This window comes from Ixodes scapularis, unplaced genomic scaffold, assembly GCF_016920785.2.
Source record: "Ixodes scapularis isolate PalLabHiFi unplaced genomic scaffold, ASM1692078v2 PGA_scaffold8__174_contigs__length_109621045, whole genome shotgun sequence".
NCBI classification, from domain to species: Eukaryota; Metazoa; Arthropoda; class Arachnida; order Ixodida; family Ixodidae; genus Ixodes; species Ixodes scapularis.
The window spans coordinates 7620758-7645727 of record NW_024609883.1 but is presented as its reverse complement, the minus strand read 5'-3'; the positions used below and the strand labels follow the sequence as shown (position 1 = coordinate 7645727).

General features: G+C 45.6%; 1 protein-coding gene across 1 annotated transcript in view; it reads left to right on the top strand.

Annotated features, from left to right (window-relative positions):
- The window catches only part of LOC120845793 (venom phosphodiesterase CdcPDE), a 40244-nt gene that overhangs the window by 1882 nt on the left and 13392 nt on the right, over nucleotides 1–24970 (top strand). The window contains exons 2-7 of the mRNA XM_040217338.3: nucleotides 783–1053; nucleotides 2147–2310; nucleotides 2483–2652; nucleotides 5301–5486; nucleotides 10207–10333; nucleotides 13462–13669. Of these exons, the coding sequence (XP_040073272.3) occupies nucleotides 783–1053; nucleotides 2147–2310; nucleotides 2483–2652; nucleotides 5301–5486; nucleotides 10207–10333; nucleotides 13462–13669 (1126 nt within the window). The remainder of the gene's footprint in view (nucleotides 1–782; nucleotides 1054–2146; nucleotides 2311–2482; nucleotides 2653–5300; nucleotides 5487–10206; nucleotides 10334–13461; nucleotides 13670–24970) is intronic.

The following is a 24970-nucleotide window of genomic DNA, read 5'->3' as shown; positions in this document are numbered from 1 at the left end:
AGGGGATTAATTTCGGTTTTTGGTTGGCCAAGAGAGCATGCCTAGCCCTCTTTCCAAATCTGGTGCACGCCCTGGCTCCGCCCGCGCCTCCCATTGACCAAACTCTCTCTATACACAGCTCTGGTTAAACTCAAATGTTTTTGATGCGCGATAATAAGAAGTCAATGTAATTTATGTTAAGAATGAAAATGCTAAAGCGCAAGCGTAATGCCTATAAACTCACGTCTAGCAAAGCAAATTGTTGTGTGTATGTTTATACAGCCGGAAGTTAGTCTGCCTCAGTGGGCGTCTGGTGCCTCAGTGGGCGTCTGGTGCCTCAGCTGTAGATGAGCAATTTAGCCAGTGCAGTACAACCGCTAGCCTGGGGTGTTTAACGTGCACCAGGCAGTAGTGATAAACGACCGCACGCCGGTACGGTGCTCATCCAGATCGAAGCGGGTAGGGGCGGGGATTGACCCAGGATCCTGGGTTCTGCAGCGCGAGCTTTCGCTCCGCGAGCTCCGAGCTGGTGTGTGCTAGACCACTTGGCCACCGATACCCCCCCCCCCCCCCCCCCCCAAAAAAAAAAAAAAAAAAAGAAAAAAAAAAAAAAAACTCACGTCTTAATTTGCCCGTTTTATGAATAAAAAAAACATGCCCAGAAAAAGTGTGGACAGTATATCTACAGGCAGTTTTATCATGCATATCTGTCGACGTTTAAATTCTATAAAACGTTTGCGTTCTAGCGCAGATCTCTTTCGTTTATCAGCCATGCCCAGTGGCGGCTTTGTGTTTGCGCGCAGGTATGGCGAGCACCAGTTGCGACCAAGTGATCGCCCTGGAAAAGTTCGCTGACCTGGCCGGCTTCTACTCGCTGGTGGGTCCGACGGCACGGCTCCGGCCCAAGACACCCGGCCCCGAGGCAGTGGCCCAGCTGGTGGACACGCTTCGCTGCCAGAACAGCCACCTTCTCGTCTACGCCAAGGAGCGACTGCCCAAGCGCTACCACTATTCCTCCCACCGGCGCATTGAGCCCGTCGTGTTGGACATGGACTCCGGCTACCTGGTACTCAAGTACGGCTTGACTGATGTACCCTTTTTTGAGATAGGAAACTAGACTCGGTCTTCATCAATATTTTAAACACGATTGTGTCGTGCGTGCATCATGCCTGCGTTATGATTTGATAGGCTTGATTACGAGGAGTTCCGCGCGGTTTCCAATGCGCTTCCCGGGTCTACCCTAATGATGGAGAAAATTTCAAATTTATTCAGAAACGGTTACATGATGCGCGGACAGCTGGCTTCCAAATTGCAAAGCTTCGCTTTGTCGTTCGGGACCCAGCTGCGAGCGTCGAAGGTCGCCCGTAACCATAGGCTTCACGGTCCGGTTTTCGATTCCCGCGTTGTCGCTTGACAAATCTGGCTATTTGTAATTAATCATGCGTAATTATGACTGAAAATAATAATTAGTGACTAAGTGTTCCTTCTACTAGCTCGCAGGCTTAAGCCAGCTATGGTCTATGTTTGCTTCCTTGGTCCGAGTGTGACAGTTTTCCGTTACACTCGAGCGTAACACTTTCTCGTAAAATGTACCCCTGAAACACATAATGTGTTAAAAAGCTATTTTGGGTGCTTTCAAAAGGTATATAAACCTAATGCAATTGTGTTTGTTCACGTTTCACACAAATTAGCGGATGACTGCTCACTAATTCAGATTGCCTAGGAGAGGTAACTCCGCCGTCATGGGGATTCGGGAGTATGTGGTGACCTTAGGAATGAATATGTGCCATGACCCACGACACATTTCTAAAATAACGACTCCTGTAGGAACGTTAGAAAAAAAGGGTACCCGAAATGTTTAAGCTCCAACAACCTTTACATATCTGCACACCTTCATTATTTTTACGAATATTTTTATAGTGTTTTTATTTCATGATTACACAGCCACCTGCTACACCAGTCATGCTACATGTTTGGCTTCCTAAAATTTATAAATTTTGTAAAGGAAATAGGACAGCCTTTCTTAGTTGTGCAGCCTATCGCAGGAACCCGAAGAGCGTTTGCAGCATATAAAGGCGTGCTCCAGATGTTTTTTCCTGCTGATCCACAATAGACTGTTGTCTATCCCGAAAGCTGTTAAAATATGTTTCCCGCGACATGGGCGCAGCAAGGCGGCTGACAAGACGGCCGCCTCTTGCGAGGGAGGTTCGCACGGATACGACAACCTCGCTCCCGGGATGCAGTCCATCTTCGTTGCCCACGGACCGGCCTTCAAGCAGAACGTGACGGCCAGACCTTTCCGCAACATCGAGCTGTACGAGCTAATGGCCGGTACGTGTTCTTGAGCCACTGTAACCTGAAGAAAAGTAGATTTCGGTCTCTGCTCCTAATATAACTGATGAGCGCATTAAACACCGATGTACTAACAGAAGAAAGGTGTGCCTGAAAAGAAAAAAATATATAGAAACTCGGAACTAGTTTCCGACACGTCGTCCGCCCACAGAGCTCATGTCCATCGAGCCCCGTCCCAACAACGGCACACGAGGATCCCTGCACTACCTGCTCCGGAGACCGGCTCCCTTACCTGAACCGCCGAAGCTGAGGACACCGGCGACTTGCGTGCCGCCGCCTGACACTCCCGCGGACGAAGACGACGGCTGCATGTGCAAAGGCGTGCGTATCCGAAACATACGAGCGAGCCTCTCGGGCTTGCGGTGTTACTTCCTGGCAGTTTCGGCTTGCATCGATGCACTCTTGAGGAATTCCTGCCGCCTCAACAGTGGCAGCCGGGGTTTCGCTACGTGAGTTTGCTCATTCAGGGGGCGTTGTTTACTGGTCCCCTAAAGATTTTTGTCTTAGCGAAGCGTATAGACTGCCATTCTCAGGCATCTATAAGGTTCATTTAAAGGTTTTCGATTCTTTGCTTTGCGTTTTCTTTTGATGTGTAATCTGCAGGAATAAGTCGTTAAACTAAAATTTCGTTTCTTGGCCACATAATAAACTAAGCTTCACAGAAAGCTAGACCTCCGTATGAATGTGACACTAGCATAAAATGCTGATCTAATGCGAATGTTTGAGCACATGAGGCTACCTAAATGAAAAAAATAAAAATTATGCACGAGCCGATGCCGACGTTAGCCTAATATTTATCAAACTGAATGTTGAGATTGTGGGCTCGTAGCAACTATATCAGTGAAACAAGTCAACAAGCAATAAACAATATCGTTCCTCTAGCTGATAACTTTTTTCAGTGAAATAAGTGTTCCAGACGTCATCGATATCAATTTTTGGTTTGATTAGTGTTGGACGTCGGATCATAAACACTTTTTTTTTTACTTTTCATCCAGGTGACGTCATGTGATTAAACTTCCGCCTTCAGTCACCAACGCTAGCGTACTACTGTCACAGGGTTTCAGCGATGCATAGTTCATTTATGCGAGTTAAAAAATTACACCATCTTCCCGAGGGGAACCATGGGGTGATGCGGAGCATCGCGGATCGTTATTAACGGTGTTATTAACGGTGTTGAGCTTCACGGTCCCGAACCTCAGGTTCTGCTGCTCGACGTTCTCGAACCGCCGCTGCTTCACGTTGTCGTAGTTCAGCATCCGCCGCTCGACGTTGACGAATGGACGCCGCTTCTCGTTGCCGTAGTTCAGGGTCTGCCGCTCGCTTCAAGCGTTTGCGCTCAGCGTCGCGTGCCCTTCGCTGCTTTGTGTTTACCGGACGTAGCGTTGCTGTTAGTTTGGGGGGTGGTGCTGACGCTTGCTTGCGCCAACCCACTAACTGACGGGACTGTTGCTTCCATCACACTTCATCGGAAGAACGGAGTGGAGTCAACAGCGGTGAACTGAACGCGCGCAGCGCGCTACCGCTGCTTATATTCACACTTGAAGGAGAGGAGACTAGAGGAGGAGAGTTGCGCATGCGCCCGCGGTGTGAGTAGAAGCGAACGCACGCGAAGTGCACGCAGCTGGTAGAGAGAGAGAGCGGAGAGAGTAACAAGCAGCTGTTGGAGAGAGGGAAGGAGGAGAGTTGCGCATGCATAGTGTGAGTGCGGACTACGACGCCGCGGGACAAAGACCCGAGCAAGAGATGCTCCGCATCTAAAAACCGGGTTTTATTTGTTTGTTTTGTGTAACCCTGTAGTTACTTTTATGAGTAGCTGTCGACCTTGCCTTTTGTGACGGCCGGAATGCTGATCTTGATGTAGCTGAGTTGGCTAAAACAAACAAACCACTTCACATGAAGATGGAAGGGCGTTAGAATTCTGGCGGTTTGTGTCACTAATTATTTTTTTCCTAGGTATAGTCTTTGCGACCTTAATTTATTTACATTTTTGTGTCACCCAATCCAACTATGGCATATTTCACCGTGGCAATTGTCACACAAAAATGGTATATAACTGTAGCTAAACCAAGCAAGTCCTTAGATGTGACTGTTCAAATATATCGGGTTTATCGCTAGGAGCTACGTCGGCACGTTGGGGCAACAAAGGTTGACTCTTGGTTTACTTTTTTTTTTTTTACAATTTTTAATCACCAATTGATTTTTGGCACTTGCTCGAACGTTTCGATCGATTAACTTTTTTTTTCGTGTGTGCTTCTTGCTTTCGTCATTTTCCCATGACGTGTTTCTGCCTGTGTATCCTTCTTTGTTCCTTCTCCCGAAAGGCGAAATTATTTCCGCTGATTATGCGGCTGCTTGTATTGCACCGAACTGCGGCTCTGTAACAATAATTACAAGGGAGGATAGAGGGAGTGCTTTCTGGATTGAAAGAGGTATTTTTTTTATCCGTGAAGAATTTGAAAAAACTAAGGTAGGAAGTCGCGCTGCAACGGTGAAATTGTGGACATAGCAAAGAGAAAAGTCGCTCCGCACGATGGCAAAACAAGTAGATAGATACAGTGCAAAAATTGCAAAGGCTGCGCGCGAAGTCATGTAAGCTTATCCTTGCCCCAGCAGCATCTACCATGAAACACTGAAAAAAGCAAACAAGAGATATATATATATAGAGAGAGAAGCTAGCGCTGTCGTTCGGTTGCCCTCGCCAGCTCACCTGGGTTTCCTCAGTCGACTCCGTCGTCTACTACAACCGGTTCTGTACAAAACATTCCTGGCATTCATTTAGGCATCGCTGGCGGCGCTGCACGTTTCGTCACAGGCAAATTTACGGTGTCTCGATACATAAGCATCACATTTGACCGTCTTGAGGCGTTGACAACACTCTTGTTTTACTACTGGTTCTGCTTTATCTTGTGTGTTCTGTCGTGTCTTCATATTTCATCGCAGACGCAAGGCGATCTATGAACTCTACGCAGGACCCCGTCCTCTCGGCAGGTCCCGAGGCCCTTGCTCTGCACACGCCCTGGGGAGCCCCGTCCAGCCCCGATGGCGACGAGGCAGACGATGGTCCGCCGTGCCTGCTGGTCAACCACGACTACGTGACGGCATTCGACAAGGCCCTGCGACTGCCTCTGTGGACATCGTTCACGCTAAGTGGGAGGGTGAGGAGTAGGACGTGGCGGTGAATTCAGAAATGTGGAGGTCTAGACGGGAAGGTCTGGAATACGAAAGTGAGTTTGACTTTCGTGTTGATCCAAAAAAACCATATACGAAATGTAGAGCGCCATCTAGTAGCGCACCAAGAAAACGAAACTATTTTCTTGCCGCTACCATCTTGATAGCAACGAAACCAGTGACCCGACCGGCAAAGACCCTATGTAAACAAGCGACCGCGCCAGGCCGATGCAGCCGTAGCATTGGCTATTGTAACGCGCTCCGGGCGTCCGAGCGAGCGAAGAAGCGAGAAAAAGAGCGACCGATGAGCGAAATAGAAAACTAGAGTGACGTCACGACGACGTCGAATATGTTAATAACCCACTCCAGCCACTATAGTCGGTTACAAGTCAAGAAGGTAGGAAAAGCTCCACCCACAAGCGTGATGCGCCCGTTTCAAATCTCTCCGCAGTCGAAAGAAGAGTTCACTGGAAACGCTCCTTGTTCCGCTTCAATGGATTCCCACTTGTCTCCGATCCCACTTTTTTAAAAAAAGCGACCTTTGTACTCATCGGAGAGGGAACCGAGCCCCTGAAAGCAGCGTTTGTATCCATCGGGGGGGAAGCTAATCCCCGAAAGTCGTATTTGTTTCCGTCGGTGGGGGAGAACTCTAATCTCCCTCTCGTGGCTTCCACAATGCTAAGTCAAAGTCGAAAGATAAAGCAAATATGTACAGAAAGGCAAGCCCTTCCTCGCGCGCTGGCCGCGACGTCACGGAAACGGTGGGACGCTATTGGATGCGGAGGTGGCGGAGGGATATATGATTCCCTTTGAGGGGTATTTGCCGCTACCTTCTTAACCTGTAACTGACGATAGGACGGGTACAGCCGTTAAAATCCATGTTTCCTCGGGGGCGCTCTTTTTGTGCTCAAGCGTAGGGTTCTTGTATCCGCCGCCTCAAAACATGATGTTGCAATCGCCGCCTCTACTGCTGCCGGGCCGCCCCTATCCGCCCCTAGATGGCGCAAGTTGTACTGCCGCGTTAAGACCCCTGTATACTTATTATGCCGCGTCCTAGGCGGCCGGTTCAGGACGCGGGCCTAGGCGAACCGGCCGCCCCCCCCCCCCCCCCCCCACACACACACACACGCACACTCACACACGACTTGCTTCCCGATTTTATTTCTCCTTCGACCTCCTTCTCGTCTTCTGGGGCTTTTATTTTATATTTTCTTATAAATCACTGCTGAGCAACTTCAGAAAAGCTCCTCCTCAAGTGGGTAGGAGGCAAAGAGCCCACATTTACTTTTCATACATACTTTAATTTTTACGCAGATCTCGCACATAAAGTAGACGATATATAGAGATAATAAACTTTACGGAGCAATAGAACGGATAGCACGAGAAACACGTAAGAGCAAAATTAAAGAAATATACATCTATAAATAATATCGCACCAGCATACTGCAGCAGAAACTTTAGTGTTTTCTGCACACAAAAATGCGACTTTTTTTTTTACTCAGCTGATAGGTGACCCGCTTAACGGTTTTTGTGCTTTCATATCAGCGCAGACCTTTTACAATGAGGTTTTTGCAGATCTCTTCTTTTCAAAGGCGTAAATGCCCCAGGGTTTATAGCAGAACACCTGGAGGAACTTCTAGCAGATTGCTGGACAGAGAAGGTTCTCCGACCTTTCTGCCATGGATGCCCAACGATTCTTCATAACATCATCCTTGTACACCAGACTGAGAATGCACGTCACAAATCACTCTTAAATCTTGCCCACGAAAGCAAGGCAAGGGTCTGTGGGCACAAGAGAGCACCAAGAAGGCCTGTGTCGTCCTGTGCGCTTAGCACGTGGTACGGTTCGATCTGTTTGCGACTTTGTGCAACGTCGCTCCTACATAAAGACAAAAAGCAAAAACAAACGTGGGCGGCATTAAGGTTCATGGGGTTTCTGCCGCACGAGACTGAAAATCGCAACCAGGATCGCGCCACATGAAACGGGCTTGAAACGAGACCAACGATAAACGAAACTTTGCCTCTTGCCTTTGGGAATACAAAGAACGACAAGACTTGCCTCTTGCCTTTGGGAATACAAAGAACGACAAGACTTTCGACTTGCTGGAGTCCCGCACCTTTCGCAGCGCAGCAGCGCCAAGGCATCCTCTTCCGGAAGCACCAGAACTTTCGGTGTCAAATAAACGCGGACCGAGCGAAAACCACGTTTTCTGCAGAACACCCGGAGCAGACGATCACGCTCATCGGATGTCGGCGACCGTTGCGCCGGTTGCGCCGTCGCCACGATTGCCACAGACAGCGGCGGCCGGCGGCAGTGTCGATCATAACGCCATGTTTTGAGGCGGTGGAAACAAGAACTCTACGCTTGAGCGCAGAAAGAGCGCCCCGATGTGACATGGTTGTTAACAGCTGTACCCGTCCTAACGGCCGGACTGGGTTATTAACATATTTGACGTCATCGTGAGGGCACCCTGACTCTTGGCGGCCTCTACTGGGGTTTCCTTGAACGCCGCTAGCTGCGCTAGCCTGGTTCCGCTGCGTATAAGGCAGACATCTTACCACTTAGCTACACTACCGCTCCGGACATTGGTACTTTTCCCACTTACCAAAGGATCGCCCCCGAGGGAGAGGGCACAGGGACTGGTTTACAAAATCCCTTGCGATGGAGAAAATCCCGTGCGTTGGAGAAACGAACTATCCAGAGCGCCTGCGGCGCCACCGCTACGACATCGTGAAGAAGAATGTGGAGGGAAGCACGCTGGCTGAACACGTCGAGAAGACAAACCACTCCATCGACCTCGACAACAGCTCCATCCTCGGGATGGAGAGAAACTGGCGGAAGCGCCTTCTGTTAGAGTCGTGGTATATTCAGTGCACATGTGTCAACGTAAACCGGTCAACGGGGACCCTTCCAAGCAGCTACGTTTAATGGTTAAGAGGGATAATCTGAAGAGCACCCGGGGGATGCTCTGGTTCGTGGGCAGGCCGTTCCGCGGGACAGAAACAGTCGCCCGTGATCAAGGGGCCGAGTTGGCCCCGAGACGTCGGGATCTTTGCTTTTATAAAAGCGTGGTTGGAGTTCCAAGGTTAAATCAGTCCTAACAAGGCGGATGTCCGTACAAAATGTTAACATTTAAACCCCTGCCTATGTTGACGGAGGCAGCGTCTATCTCCACGAGCCAGGCAATCCGGTGTGAGCGCCGTTGTTAGGGAGTGAATTGCCACCCATGAAATGCTGAGAAACCGAAACTCAAGATACTTGACGCTACCAAGATGGCCGAGTGCACAGTGCTGCCAGACCACCAGGCAGTTTCTCATATCGTCTATTGTACATTTGAAAACTGTGGAATGACATGAGACATTATAACAAAGAACAAACAAACAGAAAAGTATCTGCGTTTGTAAAAATGGAATGCTCTGCCGAAGGCAGAGCATTCTATTTTTAATTGTTTTGACAAAACATGAACACTTACCCGGATTTGTCCAGGCGTGGAGCTGACATATGTTGTTTTACATTTTCATACACAATCAAGATGTAAAACGTTAGGCGACCTATTATTGAAAACTTGTATTAAATAGTTCAGAAAAACCTACATCAAACTCTCGCGTGTTGTATAATAAATTAATACTGCCCTTATTTGGTGAAGGAGACAGCGGCGAAGACGCCATTCTTTGCAGCTCTCTTCGTTTTCCCAAGTTCCGACGAACCAAGTAAAAAAAAAAATGATGAAAACATTTTTTTTTTAAATACATAGAGTATACAGCCGTTAGACTTTTTAACAATGACGCGTGAACGCCGACCGACCGGTAAATCAGCGCCTTATCGCGGCGTAAAACAGCAAGTTAGCGAGGCTATCTGGATGCCTTCTGCCACAGGGCATAGTCTCGCTGAGCTGCTCATTCATTCCGGGACAAGTCGCTGATCTACCGGCCGGCCGGCGTTGCAGCGATATAGTTAAAAGATGCAAAGGCTTTACGCACGTAGTACAGCTACTTCTTCGAATAGTCGCCGCACAAATTTAGAGATGAATTATGGCGAAACACAAGCTTCTAAATGCTTCCCCGAACCTTCATGTGGCGAGGGACAGTTTGGCTGACGCATGTTGGAATGATTGAAATCACAGGCTGGAGTCCTCTTTGAGGAGGGCATTCAAAAGCGGTTCCATGTCATAACTGCCTTAAACCGTGGACTAGTTACGGGAAGAAGTAGCTAGAGTATGTATTATACACTGCGAGTATTAAAACAATGTTTTCATTACTGTTTTTACTCAGTTCATCAGAACATAAAAAAGAAACAGCCCTCGTAAATAGTTCTAATAGTATATACAAAACAATTATACGTAAAGGTTTTTATTGGACTACCCATATAACTGCCGTCCAGTCTTTTTTTTTTACCACATTATTTCGGCATATATGAGCAATATCAGGTATTCATCTTCACCGTTTGGTGCTATAGAACTGCAAAACTGACCAATAATGTTTCGACGAGCCTCCTCGAAACACGGAATACACATACATGCTATACCGCAATATCGCGGTCGCTAAGAGACACAGAGCATGCATGCTTTTAAGTTCAAAAGAAGCGATGCTTCGTTTAAAATAAACGGATAATTTTAATGAGGTCTTAAAACCGGGTGGCATGCCTTACCATCGGTGTGGAGGTGCCCCTTAATTGTGGGCGGCACGTTTTCCTTCTTGGATTCCCAGCACGACCGATATATCGCCAACGCTTGCTGGGAGCGTGACGCCAGACTGGGCGGAGCAGACCTCAGCTGCCGCGAGTACGATTCCCTGGCCAACCAATCACTCATCAAGGAGCCCTTGTTTCCTGCCGGTAAGCCCTGACCGGCTCCCAGTTGGCCAGCACAGTTATACAAGTAACTAAAAAAGGGTTGCTAAGTTGTTAAGTTATGCAACAAACTTAGCTGGAACAGCGAATAAAAGACATAATCGCAGATTGTCATCCGTTCGTCCCCGATTAAGAACCATGTGTTGCATAATCGTATTCTTCATAGTGTAGGTTACAAACTATACCACAAGATGTGACAGTATGCTTTTAGTATGACCTGGTATAATGCTACTTTCATGCGTTGAAGTATGTGCAAGTCGAAAGAGCAGTAGTAAATTTATAGTTATGCGCTCTCCATACATTTTCGAGAAAAACATATCACCCATTAAAAGTGTTTGTTTTCAATTCCAGCATCACGGGTGCTTTTGTCGCTCTCAAGAGGCGGCCTCTATTCATATGCCTGATTTGGCGGGGCGCGCGAGTGATTGCGACATGTTCTGTCTGAGGCACTTGCTTCTTTGAGCACGGGTTCGTTTCTATTTATTTTTGCAGCTTAAATGGTATGCACCCTGACTTCGTCCACTGTTCTTTGCGAGAGCAAAGGTGCCTAAAATATAAGGAAGATACAGCGGTTGGGACAATATTTTGAAACCCAGGCAAAACGAAGGGTTCGTGCTAAGCCGTGAACGTGAACCCCCCTTTTACACCAAGGTGTCAGGTTAAACCCCTCGCTAGTACCTTGGACAATCGGAACACATCCTATTGCACACGCGCTGTTGTACACCGTTCCCCGTGTAAACAACAAAAACGCGGTGGAATATTTAATATTTAGTTTGTTTACTAAAAACACATTATTAATACAGCATACACGCGTGGAGTCTAAAAACAAATATTTCTTTCGGTGCAATACACAGCCAAAACTTTGCACTTCACTGTCGCTAATGTACATAAATAATGATTGGAACCTATTTCAATCAAATGTCAATCTTCTAATAAATTTACGTTCTTCTAAATTATTCACATCAAATGCTTAATTATGTTTCTTGAATTTACATCTTTATCGCACAGACACGCTACTTTGCACACTTGTCAGAGGGAAAACAAGTCAAGATTAAAAAAAAGATATAAATCAGATTTATTTGAAAAAAAAAATCACTGTAGCCAAAAATAGGGATTTTTTCCCATTGGATGTATTTTGAACATAGGAGATTGATTGATCGATTTGTTTGATCACTAACTGCAATCCGGTAGAGAAAATTACTGTAAATGTACAATAACAACTTTCATTAGTGTGATCCCCGCTACACTAGAACAAAAACAGCTTAATTGTATTAGTTAGTTAAAACTTTATTTGATTTTTATTTCGACTTCTGACTTCATTGAAATATGACATTACTTTTCTAGTTTTCGTTTATTTATTTGGGTTATGATTTTATTGCAGTAGGACATTACGTAGCTGACGAACAATGTGGAAGGTAGAAATCAAGCTCAAGGTTTAAATTTTTTTCAGAAGAGCATTTCTTTTTGTTTGTCTGCAGCCTGATATAGACATTTCTTGTTTTATAATTATTTGTGTAAATACAAATCAGATGCACATAAAACGCATCAAATTTCAAAGTATGGAAAATAAAAACACATTCCGTTCTTAATATTGAGGATAGTTTTGATTGAAGTCATCATAGTTTAATAACTGATCTAATTTAAACAACGATATAAATCCTGATTTTAACCTTATTGATTTATGCTTACCCGCCTGACGCTAATACAAATAAAAACTTGAAAAAATGCTTTATTGCGCAAAAACAGCGACAAAGCATTAAGTTATATAATTTTACGTGCCAGCGCCGATTCCAGCAAGCTTCTTGTCCGGATGGCTCAATTGAAAATAAATCCCACTCATACACTCTGGAGCAAGTCGTTCTAGGGCGAACATAAACATGCAAGAAAACATTTCTATTAAACTCTTGTGAGTCCTACAATCATTGGTGAAAGTGTGCCTGAAAAGCTCCTAGTATTTGACGGAACAATATCTCGAGTGCAAACTAACACCAATGCTACACTAATACTACCCCAGCTATCTTTACGGCTTTTATACCTTCAAACACTTTTCCTGTACTTCGGCTTAGAGTATTTTACCTACAGCCAGCGCCACGGTGTTGACATGATGTCAGAAACATGAGCTGGTGTTAAAGGTTTAATTAACTCCAGAGTTATCTAGGCGCTGTCCCAGGAGCTCCAACACCTTTATTCTGATGGCGGTTAACCCGAGACCGGGTTCCTATATATGACTCACCCTCTTCGTTCTAAGTACGAGGATTTCTGGATATTAATTTTCCGTCGTCTGCTTCATGCTCCCTTATACAGCGAGTTTTCTGGGGAAAGGGAAGGCATATGGCGTCCTTTGAGCGTGGAGTGCAGCTCCGTAGACAGGGTGTACCGCCTTGTATCGGGTCATAAGTTAAGAATGCTCCAAATAAACAGACTCCCGCATTAGCCATGACATCGAAGCGCTCCATACACCAGCCAAGGAGGCAATAGACCTAGCGAGTTATGTGACGTCAGCGGGGCGCTTTCAAAACTCTACTGCCCTTTTGATCAGCACGCAATAGCCATGTTGCGGACCATTTGCGCATAGTGGAGGAACCGAGGGGCTAGAAGCAGCTTCTGGAGTCTCCTTAACTTTTATCTAGGTACAGGGAGTAACAAGTGGCCAGAACTGTGCGTTTTGTGGTTAAGCATGTGGTGAGAGCCTTTCGTTCAGCAGATTCCTCCTTCACTGTTTTAAACCTCGAAGGTCTGTCATAAATTATTGTTAATTGAAGGCAGTTAGTTCCTTGATCGACCGCTCGATTGTGCTGATTACGTGTGAATAGCTCCTACAGCACGTTGCGTAAAAGTTTAATTTGCGATGAAAAACTAACGAGATAATATAGAAATAATAAACACGTAGGGAGAAAGACACCAGTACCACATCTTATCTTTGTCCTACATGTTTATTACTGCTTTAATCTCGGGCCGCACCAACACGCTCTTCGTCGATCCAAATAATATAAACCTATACTTTGTATAATTGTGGTAAACAAATAAAAACTTCCAACGAACAAAGCATAAACGAAGTAAAACAATTAATAAAAAAAAAGTTTTGCTTTTGGTTGTGCCGGACTGTTGCGCAGAGTTTGCGTCGTCCCGCTCCCACCAGTCGGCGGTGTGGCTGCACTCGAACGCGCTGCCCTTCTTCTCCAACCACTCGGCCGGGGTTCGGCGGGAACTGCTCCACCTGGTGCGGCTCTGGGAGGCCCAGTACGGATCGCTGCACCTGGTCATGGGGCCGGCCTTCGACCTGGACGGGAACGGTCTCAGGCCCGCACTCCACAAACTCAGGTACGGACTTTTTTTTTTCACGTTTTGGGGCGTTTCCTTTTGGGCTATCCGGGACGCTCAACCGACGCAACAACTCTTCTAGACTTTTACAACAGTCGCCTTCTGCGCGCCGACATCATCGTCTGCTGGTCTGGGGAACGTCTTCTGAGCATGCAGTTTAACTCTGTTGTGCGGTATGCCAGATGCTTCGCATGCATCCACAGATCAGTGTCTCAGTATTTTTCGCCCGGGTGAAAGCGACGCAGATGTTTATAGAATGTGTTGGCCGAATACGATTAAGGTTACCACGTTGCAGGACGTATAGGGCAGCTTCGGTCTGCAATCGCCGACACAGCTAAAGTGATACAACCAAGGGGACATTACATATATATATATATATATATATATATATATATATATATAGATATATATATATATATAGGCATGTTGGCTTGGAGGCCGAAGGCGTAGAAGACAGAGATGCAGGGTGGCGGTAAAAAACAAACCAGGAGGATTTTATTCGTCGTTCCGACCTGAGGCAGGTCTTCGTCAGGAAAAGGGTTACAGGAAAAATGTGGTTCTATTTATACAGTTTTGAGAGGGGAGAGAGTTCGGATTCAAAGAACGTGCCTAGAGAGAACAGATAGGGGTACACCACTTAGAATCCCACACAAAAGAAGGGATGAACTCTAAGTCGTAAACAACCGCACACAAACGTCGCAAAAAATAAAATAAATAAGGGGGGCGCGGACGAGAGTAGGTGACTGACCAAATAACACATCGCATAAAAGAAAAAAATCTTTTTTTCCCTTTCCTTCCTTTTTGCGCATAGAGAACACAAAGGGACGAAATCTAAGGCAGGGGAAGCCGCACACGCGGAGGTCGCCGAATACATAGGTGACACATCAAAAGTGGTAGGAACTACGGAAATACAGGATGTACGGGAATGAACTTAACAACACAACAAAGGAACGAAAACGCACTGTCCAGTTCTAGCTCTAAACTCAGCACCACAAAATTCTAGGTCCGAATGGTATATTAGTTATGGTCGTTATACTATTTATTCGATAGCGCCTCAATCGATGCAAGTGTTCCTGGGCTTCCATTTATTCCTTCCCTTATTGTGTTAAATCGGTATATAAGATATGACTCGCGTTGTTTGCGTTCCCGATTAGATTTGAAACCAGACTCTAAAAGTGTAACAGATAATTTATCGAATGTGTGGTTCTGAAGGGTGAGATGTGTTGAAATTGGCAGACTCGGAAGGATTTTTGCGTGTGATCTGTGACTGTTAAAACGTAGCCTGAACGCTGTTTCGGTCTGTCCTATAGATTGTTTTTTGCACACCTCACACTGTACCATATAGATTACGTTTGAAGAGTCACATGTAAGCTGCTCTCGGATTTTTATTGAGAACTGGGAATGCGTACTATTGACCGTGTTCGTTTCTCGCATATGTTTGCAGACCACGCTTCCTGCTTTCATGCACCACGGTCGGCATCCGTTATTTGGTTGGGACGAATTCAGTCGGGAGTTAACTATACTTTGTTTCAGCTTCCGTCCGAGCGCAGCCAAACCTACATGTGCGCGGAGCCAATCACACGCCGGCAATAGGTCAGGCTATCTCGCCTGCACTTTTGTATCACTCCGCTGCGCCGCCGCCGGTCGGCTGCGCCGCCGGTCAGCCGCGCCGCCCGCGCTAGCCGAGTATTTCGTCTGCTACGGGTGTATCAACGCTATCGTCTGCTACAGGTTTAAAAAGTGCCCTTTCACGTTCTGAAACTTTGTCACAAGGGATGTCAGTACGTAGGCTGGCCGCTGGCATCTGTGTCCAAGCTTCCCACCTGTTCGGCATGGTTTCGAGCTGTAAGTACACGTTGCATGGTCCCCGATGACCCGGCCATTGATGTTTCCTTGTATTGTTTGGATATGCCAGGGCTCGACGCGCAGTCCTTTCCACCAGCTTCTCGGCGTTCAATGTGATCGGCAGGTAAAGGGGTGCCCTGATTTCGCCGTGTATCTGAATTGTAGTGGCCCGGACGCTTTGCTTGTTTACAACACATTCGCCGTACGACGCGGTCGGAGTCTTCTGCCGAATTTGAAAGTAGACACTCATCACCACTTCTCGCGCCTGACGCCCAAATGTGCCTTTGCGAAAGGGCGTTTTGAAGCGACTCGGTGAGGAAAGCAGCGAAGCACATGATTTGGCGACTACGGGAACGAAATCGCACAGAAAAACCGAGCGCTGCCGCCGTGTTGCCAGCGGATATACATGTTTTCACTAAACCACATGCATTTACATATATTAATAAAAACATAAACTTCAGAGATCTGATTCCTTTAGTTGCAAATCATTCCCAGCAGTACACATCTGGAACATTGTGCAGTTTTTACGCAAAAAACAGTTATTTTAAAAGAAATTACTTTTGTGAACTACTTTGTGGTGCGTAGGAATGCTCTTCTCGAAGTTGCGAACCGTCCCTCAGCCTTTGGCTGCGCTCGGACGGAAGCTGAAACGAAGTATAGGCTGTCTCTAAGGTTGCGTGAACGTCTGTAAATTACCCCGGGAGCTGATGGGAATGCACGTTTGAGGCGTTCGCTTTGTTCTAAAATGTTATAATGTCGCCTTAAAATAATATTTACGTTGGGCAAATTCATACTATAGGTTAGACATAAATTCGTGCGCTGCGCGTTGCACTGAGGAGGGCTGTCCTCAAGGAGGTCAGCGCGGTTTAGTTGGGCGGCTTCTTGAATTGCGTCGTTAATGACCCGCAGAGGATATTTTTGTTTTTCCAGTGCGTTCTTTAGATGATCAGAGCTCGATTGGAAGTCCTCTTGCCGTGAGCATACGCGTTTGAAGCGGTGGGCCTGGCTGTAGGGTATACTATTCTTACAATGACGGGGATGGTCGCTTTGGTAGTGGAGGTATTTTTGCCGATCTGTTGGCTTACGATAAAGATTAGTTGTAAGCTTGCCTTTTTCTAATATTACAGTGGTATCCAAGAAGTTGATACTGGTCTGAGAATAAGCGTGAGTGAAGCGGATGGTTGGATGTACAGTATTGTACTAATTTATAAAGTCTAGCAGCTTCTCTTCTGTGTGCGGCCAAATAAGAAAATTATGATCTATAAAGCTTTTGTAGATCAGTGGTTGTAAAGAACAGTCAGAGAGGAATTTGGTCTCCAGTTTGCCCATAAATATGTTGGCATAACTGGGTGCCATCTTAGTACCCATCGCAGTGCCGTTAACCTGCCTATAATATTCTTTGTTAAATTCGAATGAGTTCAGTTCTAAGACTAAGTGCGTGACGGTGGCAATGACGTGACTATCAGGGGTGTCTACTTGTCTGTGTTGTTCGTACATTTTCAATTAGAGAGGCTATTCCGTCGTCATGTGGGATATTGGTGGAGAGAGATGATACATCTAGGGTGACCAGATACGACCCCTGCGGTACGCGCAAATCAGAAATTTCTCTCAAGAAATGGGTGGTATCCTTGATATAAAAGTCAGAATTTAAGGGCATGTGCCTGATTAAACTGTCTGAGTATCCCGATATCGGTTCAGTTGTCGTACCCGATCCTGACACGATTGGTCGACCTGGGTTAGCGGCTTTATGGATTTTTGGGAACATGTAGAAGCGACCATAGGAAGGATGAGTTGGATTTATTGTATTGTATTCATTAGTAGTTATTTTCCCTTGTTCTAGAAGATCCTTTAGTGCCAATATTGCGACCCACGTGTGTTCTGCCGTCGTGTCGCCCGTTAGTGGCTCGTAGAACTTTCGATTGGTTAGTTATCGGTGGCCTTCCCGGATGCAGTCGTCTTTTTTTAGGAGGACAATTGCCCCCCCCCCCCCCCCTTTTTCTGCGGGTTTTATTATAATATCACTCCTAGCCGGCTAGTAATTTTAGGGATTCTTTCTCAGATCTCGTTAAGTTCTTCCTCTTTGTCCCGTGACTGCGATATTCCCACAAGATATTGCGTTGTATGGCGGCTATATACAAGTCCAGACAATTGTCGCGCTGAGTGCGAGGCGTCCAATAACTCTTAGGTCGCGTATGCGGTTTCTGGGGTACGGGTGGTCTATCGAGAAAGTATTCGCGTAGCCGTAGGCACCTGGCAAAGTTGTCCAGGTCTTTAAGGATTTGAAATTCGTTGAAATGACCGGTTTCTACCGTCACACTGCATCTCTCTCTCTCTATATATATCTATATATATGTATATATATATATATATATATATATATATATATATATATATATATATATATATATATATATATATATATATATATATATATATATATATATATATATACGGTATATGCCTTTGACCATTTATAAAGATTTGACAGTGCTGTGAGGTTTCAAAGGCTTTTATGACAGCCATAGAGAAACTTGGAACCGTACGAATTACCACAGCTTATCCGTAAGCAGAATTAAAGGAAATACGTGGCGCGTGGGACGTGTTAGTTTGTTCCGAGGTAAGTTGTTCCAAACTTATAATGTAAGCTGAAAATGTAACATTTTAACGCTAATACTATGGAAGCCGTCACGATTTTGTGTCTTCGCACCACCCGAGAGATTCGCCTATATACTGTATAAATACTTCTCTGTTTTGTGTTCACCGCCCAAGGCCACTTAAGGTAGGGTATTAGCCCAACGGCCACGAACAAACAATTCACAGTGTGAAAATCAAGGAACTTTATCTCGCTCGCTGTTCTTATATTTAGCCTCCAGACGTCTCACCGGTTCTCAATATGTGAGGCCTTTGAGAGGTCAATTTGGGAACCACACATGGGTTTTGCTTCGGTGGCCCAGTAGGGGTGTCCGAATCTGCTTTCAGAAGCCTTTTGCTAGATATTCCGCTCGTGATGCTTATAACACGCCTCCTTCCTACGATATTGGCACCATGTTGGAAAGCTTTTCTTTCGATGTGCTTGTTGGTCGGTACATGTTCTATCCTCGTTTTCTTTCGACTTGGGGTGTCACAAAAAGTTAAATTTGTCTGGTCGATCTGCTCTATTGACAACAATGTTTGTACCGCCTAATATTTGAAGACTTTAGATCCGCCCTTAAGCATCATCTTATCAGATAGTGTATATGGATTGTATACAGCAGGCATTCGACGAGCTGAAGCAACGACTCCAGACACCTTCGGTTCTTGGGCATTTCGATCAGGATACGGAAACCAAGATTTACACTGACCGCAGTCACGTAGCCAGGCGGGAAGCCCATGGGGCCCGCCCCCCCCCCCCCCCCCCCCCCCCCCTGAAATCTTCCATTTTGCTGGGACCTCCTCTCCCCCCCTCCCCCTCATACAGCATCTTGTCATTAGCGCCCCCGCCCCCGCCCCCCCCCCCCCCCCCCCCCCCCCCCCCCGCCCGAAACAAAATCCTGGCTACGTGCCTGCACTGACGCTAGTAACGCTAGACTCGGCGCAGTACTGGTTCAAGTCCAAGAGGGCACGGACTGAGTCATCGCTTATGCAAGTTGGACACAGTACAAGGCAGAGATAAATTATTCAAAAACTGAGAAAAAAATGCCTTGCGATCGTCTGGGCAATCGCGAAGTTTCGTACGTACTTGTACGGGAACCCGTTCAGCGTAGTCATAGACCACCACTCGCTCTGCTGGCTTGCAAACCTCAAGGACCCGTCAGGACGCCTTGCTCGATGGAGTCTCCGACTACAAGAGTTCAATATGACTGTGGACTACAAGTCAGGCCGCAAGCACAGCGACGCTGACTGCCTGTCCAGAGCCCCCGTCGAAACACCTTCCGGCAGCAGCAACGACGATGACGACGAGTGCTTCCTAGGCGCAGCGAACACCGAACAACATGTCACGACGTCAGCGAGACGATCCTGAGCTGTGCGCACGAATAGAGCACCTGGAAGGGCACGGGATTACCATGCAACGTGTTTTCTCACGAGCTCGGGTAACCTTCGCCATTTTACAAGGCGTAATCTACAAAGAGAACTTTGGGGACAACAACACGCCTTGGCTGCTGGCGATCCCGACCGGCCTTCGAGAGGAAATCTTTCAAGCCTGCCACGGCGACCCGACGTCTGGACACCTTGCTTGCAGCCGAACACTGGCCCGTATTTGTGAAAAGTATTACTGGCCCAAGCTCCCCAAAACCGTCCACCTACACGCAATATCATGCCACAAGTGCCAGCGACGCAAGAAACCTCCAACGAGGCCGGCCGGTCTTTTGCAGCCAGTTCCTACGCCAACTGCACACTTCCAGCAGATCGTAATGGATCTACGTGGCCCTTTTCCGCCCTTAAAGTGGGGAAGCCGCTGGATAATTGTTGCCAAAGATTATCTCACGTGATACGCCGAAACAAAAACCCTTCCTTCAGGGACTACTGTGGAAGTCTCCAAGTTATTCATCGAGTCTATCGTCCATCCCTTAGCGAAAAGTCGTACAAAATCAGTATACTGAAAGTATACTAATAGTGAACTTGGGGTATGTACTGAAATCGTACTAGTCTCACACTTTTATGAAACAAAATAGTATGCCTTTAGTACGCCCCAAGTACATATGTAGTATACCATAAGTGCACCTCGAGTGTACTTTTAGCATACTAGAAGTGCACGTTTAGTACACTTCATGTATGCCTTTAGTGTACTATGTGTACACTACCAGTACATATATGCGGACTGTCCCAGAAAACTTGCACCAAACTTAAAAAAAAAGAAAAGAAACGGATCGTTCTGCGGAAGTGAAGCGAACTGTACGCTGTTAGAAAGTCTCTTGCGAAAGTGCACGAAATTGTTTTAGTGCGCCTATTTATTTAAGAGTAACAAGCTAACTTTTGAAATCTTCGTTTAAAAGCCAAGGTGTGACATGGAAATTCGTAGAGCGCATTAAGAAACACCCAATTAAACCATTTTCAACAAGGTGCACTTTGCATGCTCCTTTTTCCTAGCCTTCAAAAAAACGCCCGCGAAATACAAAAAAATATCCCGTTACAACTCGCTTCACCAATCACGGCGTGCGAGCGCGCCGCGAATGTGCGTTCTCTGAAGGCCGGAAAAAACCACGAAAACGTATTATGTTTCAAACACTTTAATTGGGTGTTTCTCAATGCGCCCTGCAACTTTACAATTGACATCTTGGCCCTTAAAAGAATATTTGAAAGGTTAGCTCATTAATCTTAGTTATTTACATAACCAGGCGCATTAAAACAATCTGTGCACTTTCTCAAGACGCTTGCTAACGACAGTTGATTTCACTCCTGCAGAGCACTCCGGTGTTTTTTTAAGTATGGTGCAAGTTATCTGGGACGTCGTGTATGTCGGGCGTTCTGAATGGAAAGAACGGTCTAAAATTGGCCAGAAAAATCGGCGCCTGCATTTAAAAAGCTGACTTTTTAAAGGTGTTTCTTTGAACGGCTGTATTCCAACCTGTGAAATTTCATGTCATATAGCTCTATTCTCGCGAAATGTTAAGAAACGCCGTTGACAACTCAATTGATGATGATAATGCAGAGGCGCCACCATCGGGAGATGCACTCTTAAAAAGGAGTCAGGAAATTAACGAGGAAATCTTTGGCAGCTCTATTCCTCGTGAGAATGACGTAGCGGCGTCTTCTGAAACTCTGTGAGAAAAGCCATAAAGAAGAGGTGTATTGCATTTTTCAACTGAAAGTATGTATGTGTAGCATACAAACATTATGATCAGTGTTCTTCGTGTAATTGATAAGACCGAAATCGAAATCCTACTTATCACTTTATTAAAGTTTCCGAGCCTGCTTCACTGTACACTCTCCTTTGCGATGATGGTATGCCATTACATCCTGCGTACAAAGAGAAGAGAAAATTACCCTATGGGGGGCCCCTCTATGATATAATATCATATAATTCGCTCAAAAGACCACTATGTGAGGAACGCAAGATAGTAACAACTTCATCCTGACAAAAGGGTGAGGAAAATCGGACAATATCGTTTCTGAAAGCCTGATATGTCAGACATTGGTGGCGTGCCTTCATCGCATGCCCAGGGCTATGCTACAGGTAATAGTGTTCATTGCAGGGCACAGCATTTATTACCTCAGATCTTAGGCACCATAAAGAAAAAAAAGAGAAAAGATTCAAGGTTGCAGCTTCTACATTTTAAGCACATGGAATGATGAAGGCCACAACGAAAACATTTGAAAATGGCCAATTTCAGGGCTGTGTGTGCTAATAATAAAATGGTATTTTAGAAGTTAAGTATAAAACGGTATTCGATATTGGTTTCAAGAATAATTGTACTACTGTAAACGACCTAATTTTCGCGAAGGCTTAGTTTTTGCGAGTTTATCGAAATTGCTCGAAATTGGTCATGCAAAAAAGTAACCCCATGGATACGAATGCATTGATCATTACTCCTGATTGCAAAATTTTGTACCTGTAGTATTTTCAACAGTAACACTTCATAAAATGAATGAAATATTGAGCTCGCGCAAACAAAGTCGTTTATGCCATTCAAACCTTTCAAAGCGCTCGCAGAGTCACCATTGCGATAAATTTGCTTTGTTCAGTGCGCTTCTCCGCATGTGCCAGTGCGCTGCAGAAATTAGTTCTGGATGAAATCCCAAGAATAGGGGGACATACACACTTTTTGATAAAATAGAAATGTTCACGTCGAATGGCTTCCCAGGAGACTTCTCGGGTCCGGATGCACTGTTACTCCGCAACAAGCAGGCTCTCTTGGGATGACAAGAAAAAAACCAGCGCCCTGAACGCTCTTCGAACCAGCACTCGGGAGAGTTGAAAAGCCTGTCAAGCGCTCGCTATCGGGACAGGCCGCTTACTTACGGTGGCTTCATACCTGACTACTCAATGCATCATCCAGCCACTCATAATAGAGACCAGTGGGCGAACGTCACTTTTACACTTGTGATGCAGCTCCCTGCAGGTTCCCATAAGTTGCAACCTACTAGCCCAACTGAGTCAGGCCTGCAGCCCTGCGGGGAATGTCAATTACACTTTTTTAGATGTAGACACCCACATTTTGCGTGTACCTGAAAGAAGCTCTAACACAGAGCAAACAAAATGATTGGCCTTTTTTCAATGCCTCCTTTTCTTTTGCTGAGAACACACATACCAGTCATACGCTATTACAGATTCAGTGGTGCGGCTTAATTTACGATAAACACTTTTTTTTTATATAACTTCGAGCTTTTAGAGAAAAGATTCAATATATATGGTCGGACATAAATGGTTGCTATGAACTATCCTATATATTTACACATTATCTGATATCATAAAAGCACTAGGGGTGCACTGCATGTTATAAATTTCTAACCAATTAAAAGATGGCATTTATTTAATTTATTAATATTGGCTATTATTCTTTGACAAAGAATAACTGGGCGAGTTGGTACGTTCGTAAACTTTCAACTCCATCGAATATTCAGGTCCTTTAAACATTTTTTCATGCTTTTGCTTTTTCTAACTGCTCTGCCTTTTGTAGCGGCTTTCGCCGCCACTAAAAAACGTGACATCCAAACTCACTTTATTCACAACACACAATCGCAAACGCAAAGAGATCGTCCGTCTCTACGGGACAGGCATCCCCACGGGCAAGAAATGGTGCTGCTCGCTCTTGTAACGGTTTTCTCGCTCCCGCTTTATGAAACAAATCGTTGGCGAGGGACTGTTGGGACCACACGTCAGAACTAGCATGACCTGTGATTGCTTTAACTGCCGTCAGACTGTACTTGAACGCTCCGCAAAAGCGTCGTCGGGCGGCCGTCGTAGGGACGGCGCCCAGGACAGGCCCTCGGCTGGCCCTCGGTTCCGCCGCACGCGAATCTTTCTCACTCTGCGGAGAGAGCCATAAATTCTGAAGATACGCTCTTCTCAAATAACGAAATAAAACCGGGTAGAGCATAGTGAGAGTCAAGCATAGCTTAGCAAGCACACGGTACAAGAAACGTTTGAAACAGCGGCGCACTTCGCAGAAACAAATGAAACTTCCTCACCTTCGCTTGCACCAGTCGGCCATGACTGTACGCCACTTGCGACCCTGCGTCTCACAGCTCTCAGTAATCGCTTGCTATTATGGAACACGGTATTCGTAAGTAAGCTATCTAAAATATCCGCTAAAAAACCTAAAACGTAAAAAGGAAGCGATGCTCGAACCCTCCGGAACTCATACGGCGGCCGAACGGAAGGTGATTGCAACAGCGATGGTCTTGCGCAGTTTTCAAAAGTCTCTTCTTTTTGTTCTTTTTTTTTTTGAAGATAAAACTAAGCAAGTCAATATATCAATAATAATGTCACTTTATTATATTCGTAAGAAATTAACAAAACGTTTACTCTATCTGAGGTTTTATTTAAACTTTCGGTTTTCTTTTTCAGTGTAAAACCGAAACTATCTCAAGCAATTTCTCCCTTGTCGCCAAGGCAATTTTGATTCATCAGCGCATGCTGGGATTTCGGCTTTTCTGGAACGATCGGCTCTCGCGACACATAAATAATGAGGGCAAACTCGTGTTTTGAAACAATGACCGTGCCCGTCTTTTTTGACGAGGGAAAGACACGTTAAATTTACGTCGATTTTTTACAGTGTGGAACTCTCGATCGGCGGTGTTGTTCGTAGTTGCAATTGTCAATCTCTTTTCACGTGATTTGAGATGTCTTAGAGTTTTGCAAGATAAATCTACACCATGAAACACTTTCGGTGAAAGCTTGAGATTGTTACATGAAGGCGCCGATTTCTCCAGCCAATTTCAGAGCGAGCTTCCATTCATAACACCACTTCGCTTACGCGGTTCAGAAGTTGATTTGCGCTGCATGCGACTATCCACGGTAGAGCATCTTATGTCCCCATTATTAGCCGTGGTTTCTTTTGCCTCCTGTCCTTTTGATTGCTGTGGATGCAGATATCTGAAACAGCGTATAGTGCGCTGAGACCTGCATTACAAAAACACCGGATTATCCTGCAAACGTATTTGTCTACTAGCCTATGAGGCAGCACGCAAGTGGCGGTGCACTTTGAAAACAAAGTCATGTGCATGCTTTTTCATCAGCAGCATTAAACACTTGGTGCGATTGCCCTCGATCGCCTAGCTTCCGAATAGTGCTAACAGTTTTTTTTTACAGTAAACTTTTATTCTTCAATGAAGGTAACAAATACAGCTCAGGGAAAATAAAAGGTATCTTTGCAATAAAAGTAGACTTTTCAATTGCTAAATTTATAGAAATGACTAGCTAAAATAATTACTGACAAGTTACATAACGCTACTTTCCGTGGCGTACAATGTAGCTAAAGTCCATGTTGCATTTGCGACGTAAGTATGCTATGACAGTGCCGGCCGTTTCCCCCG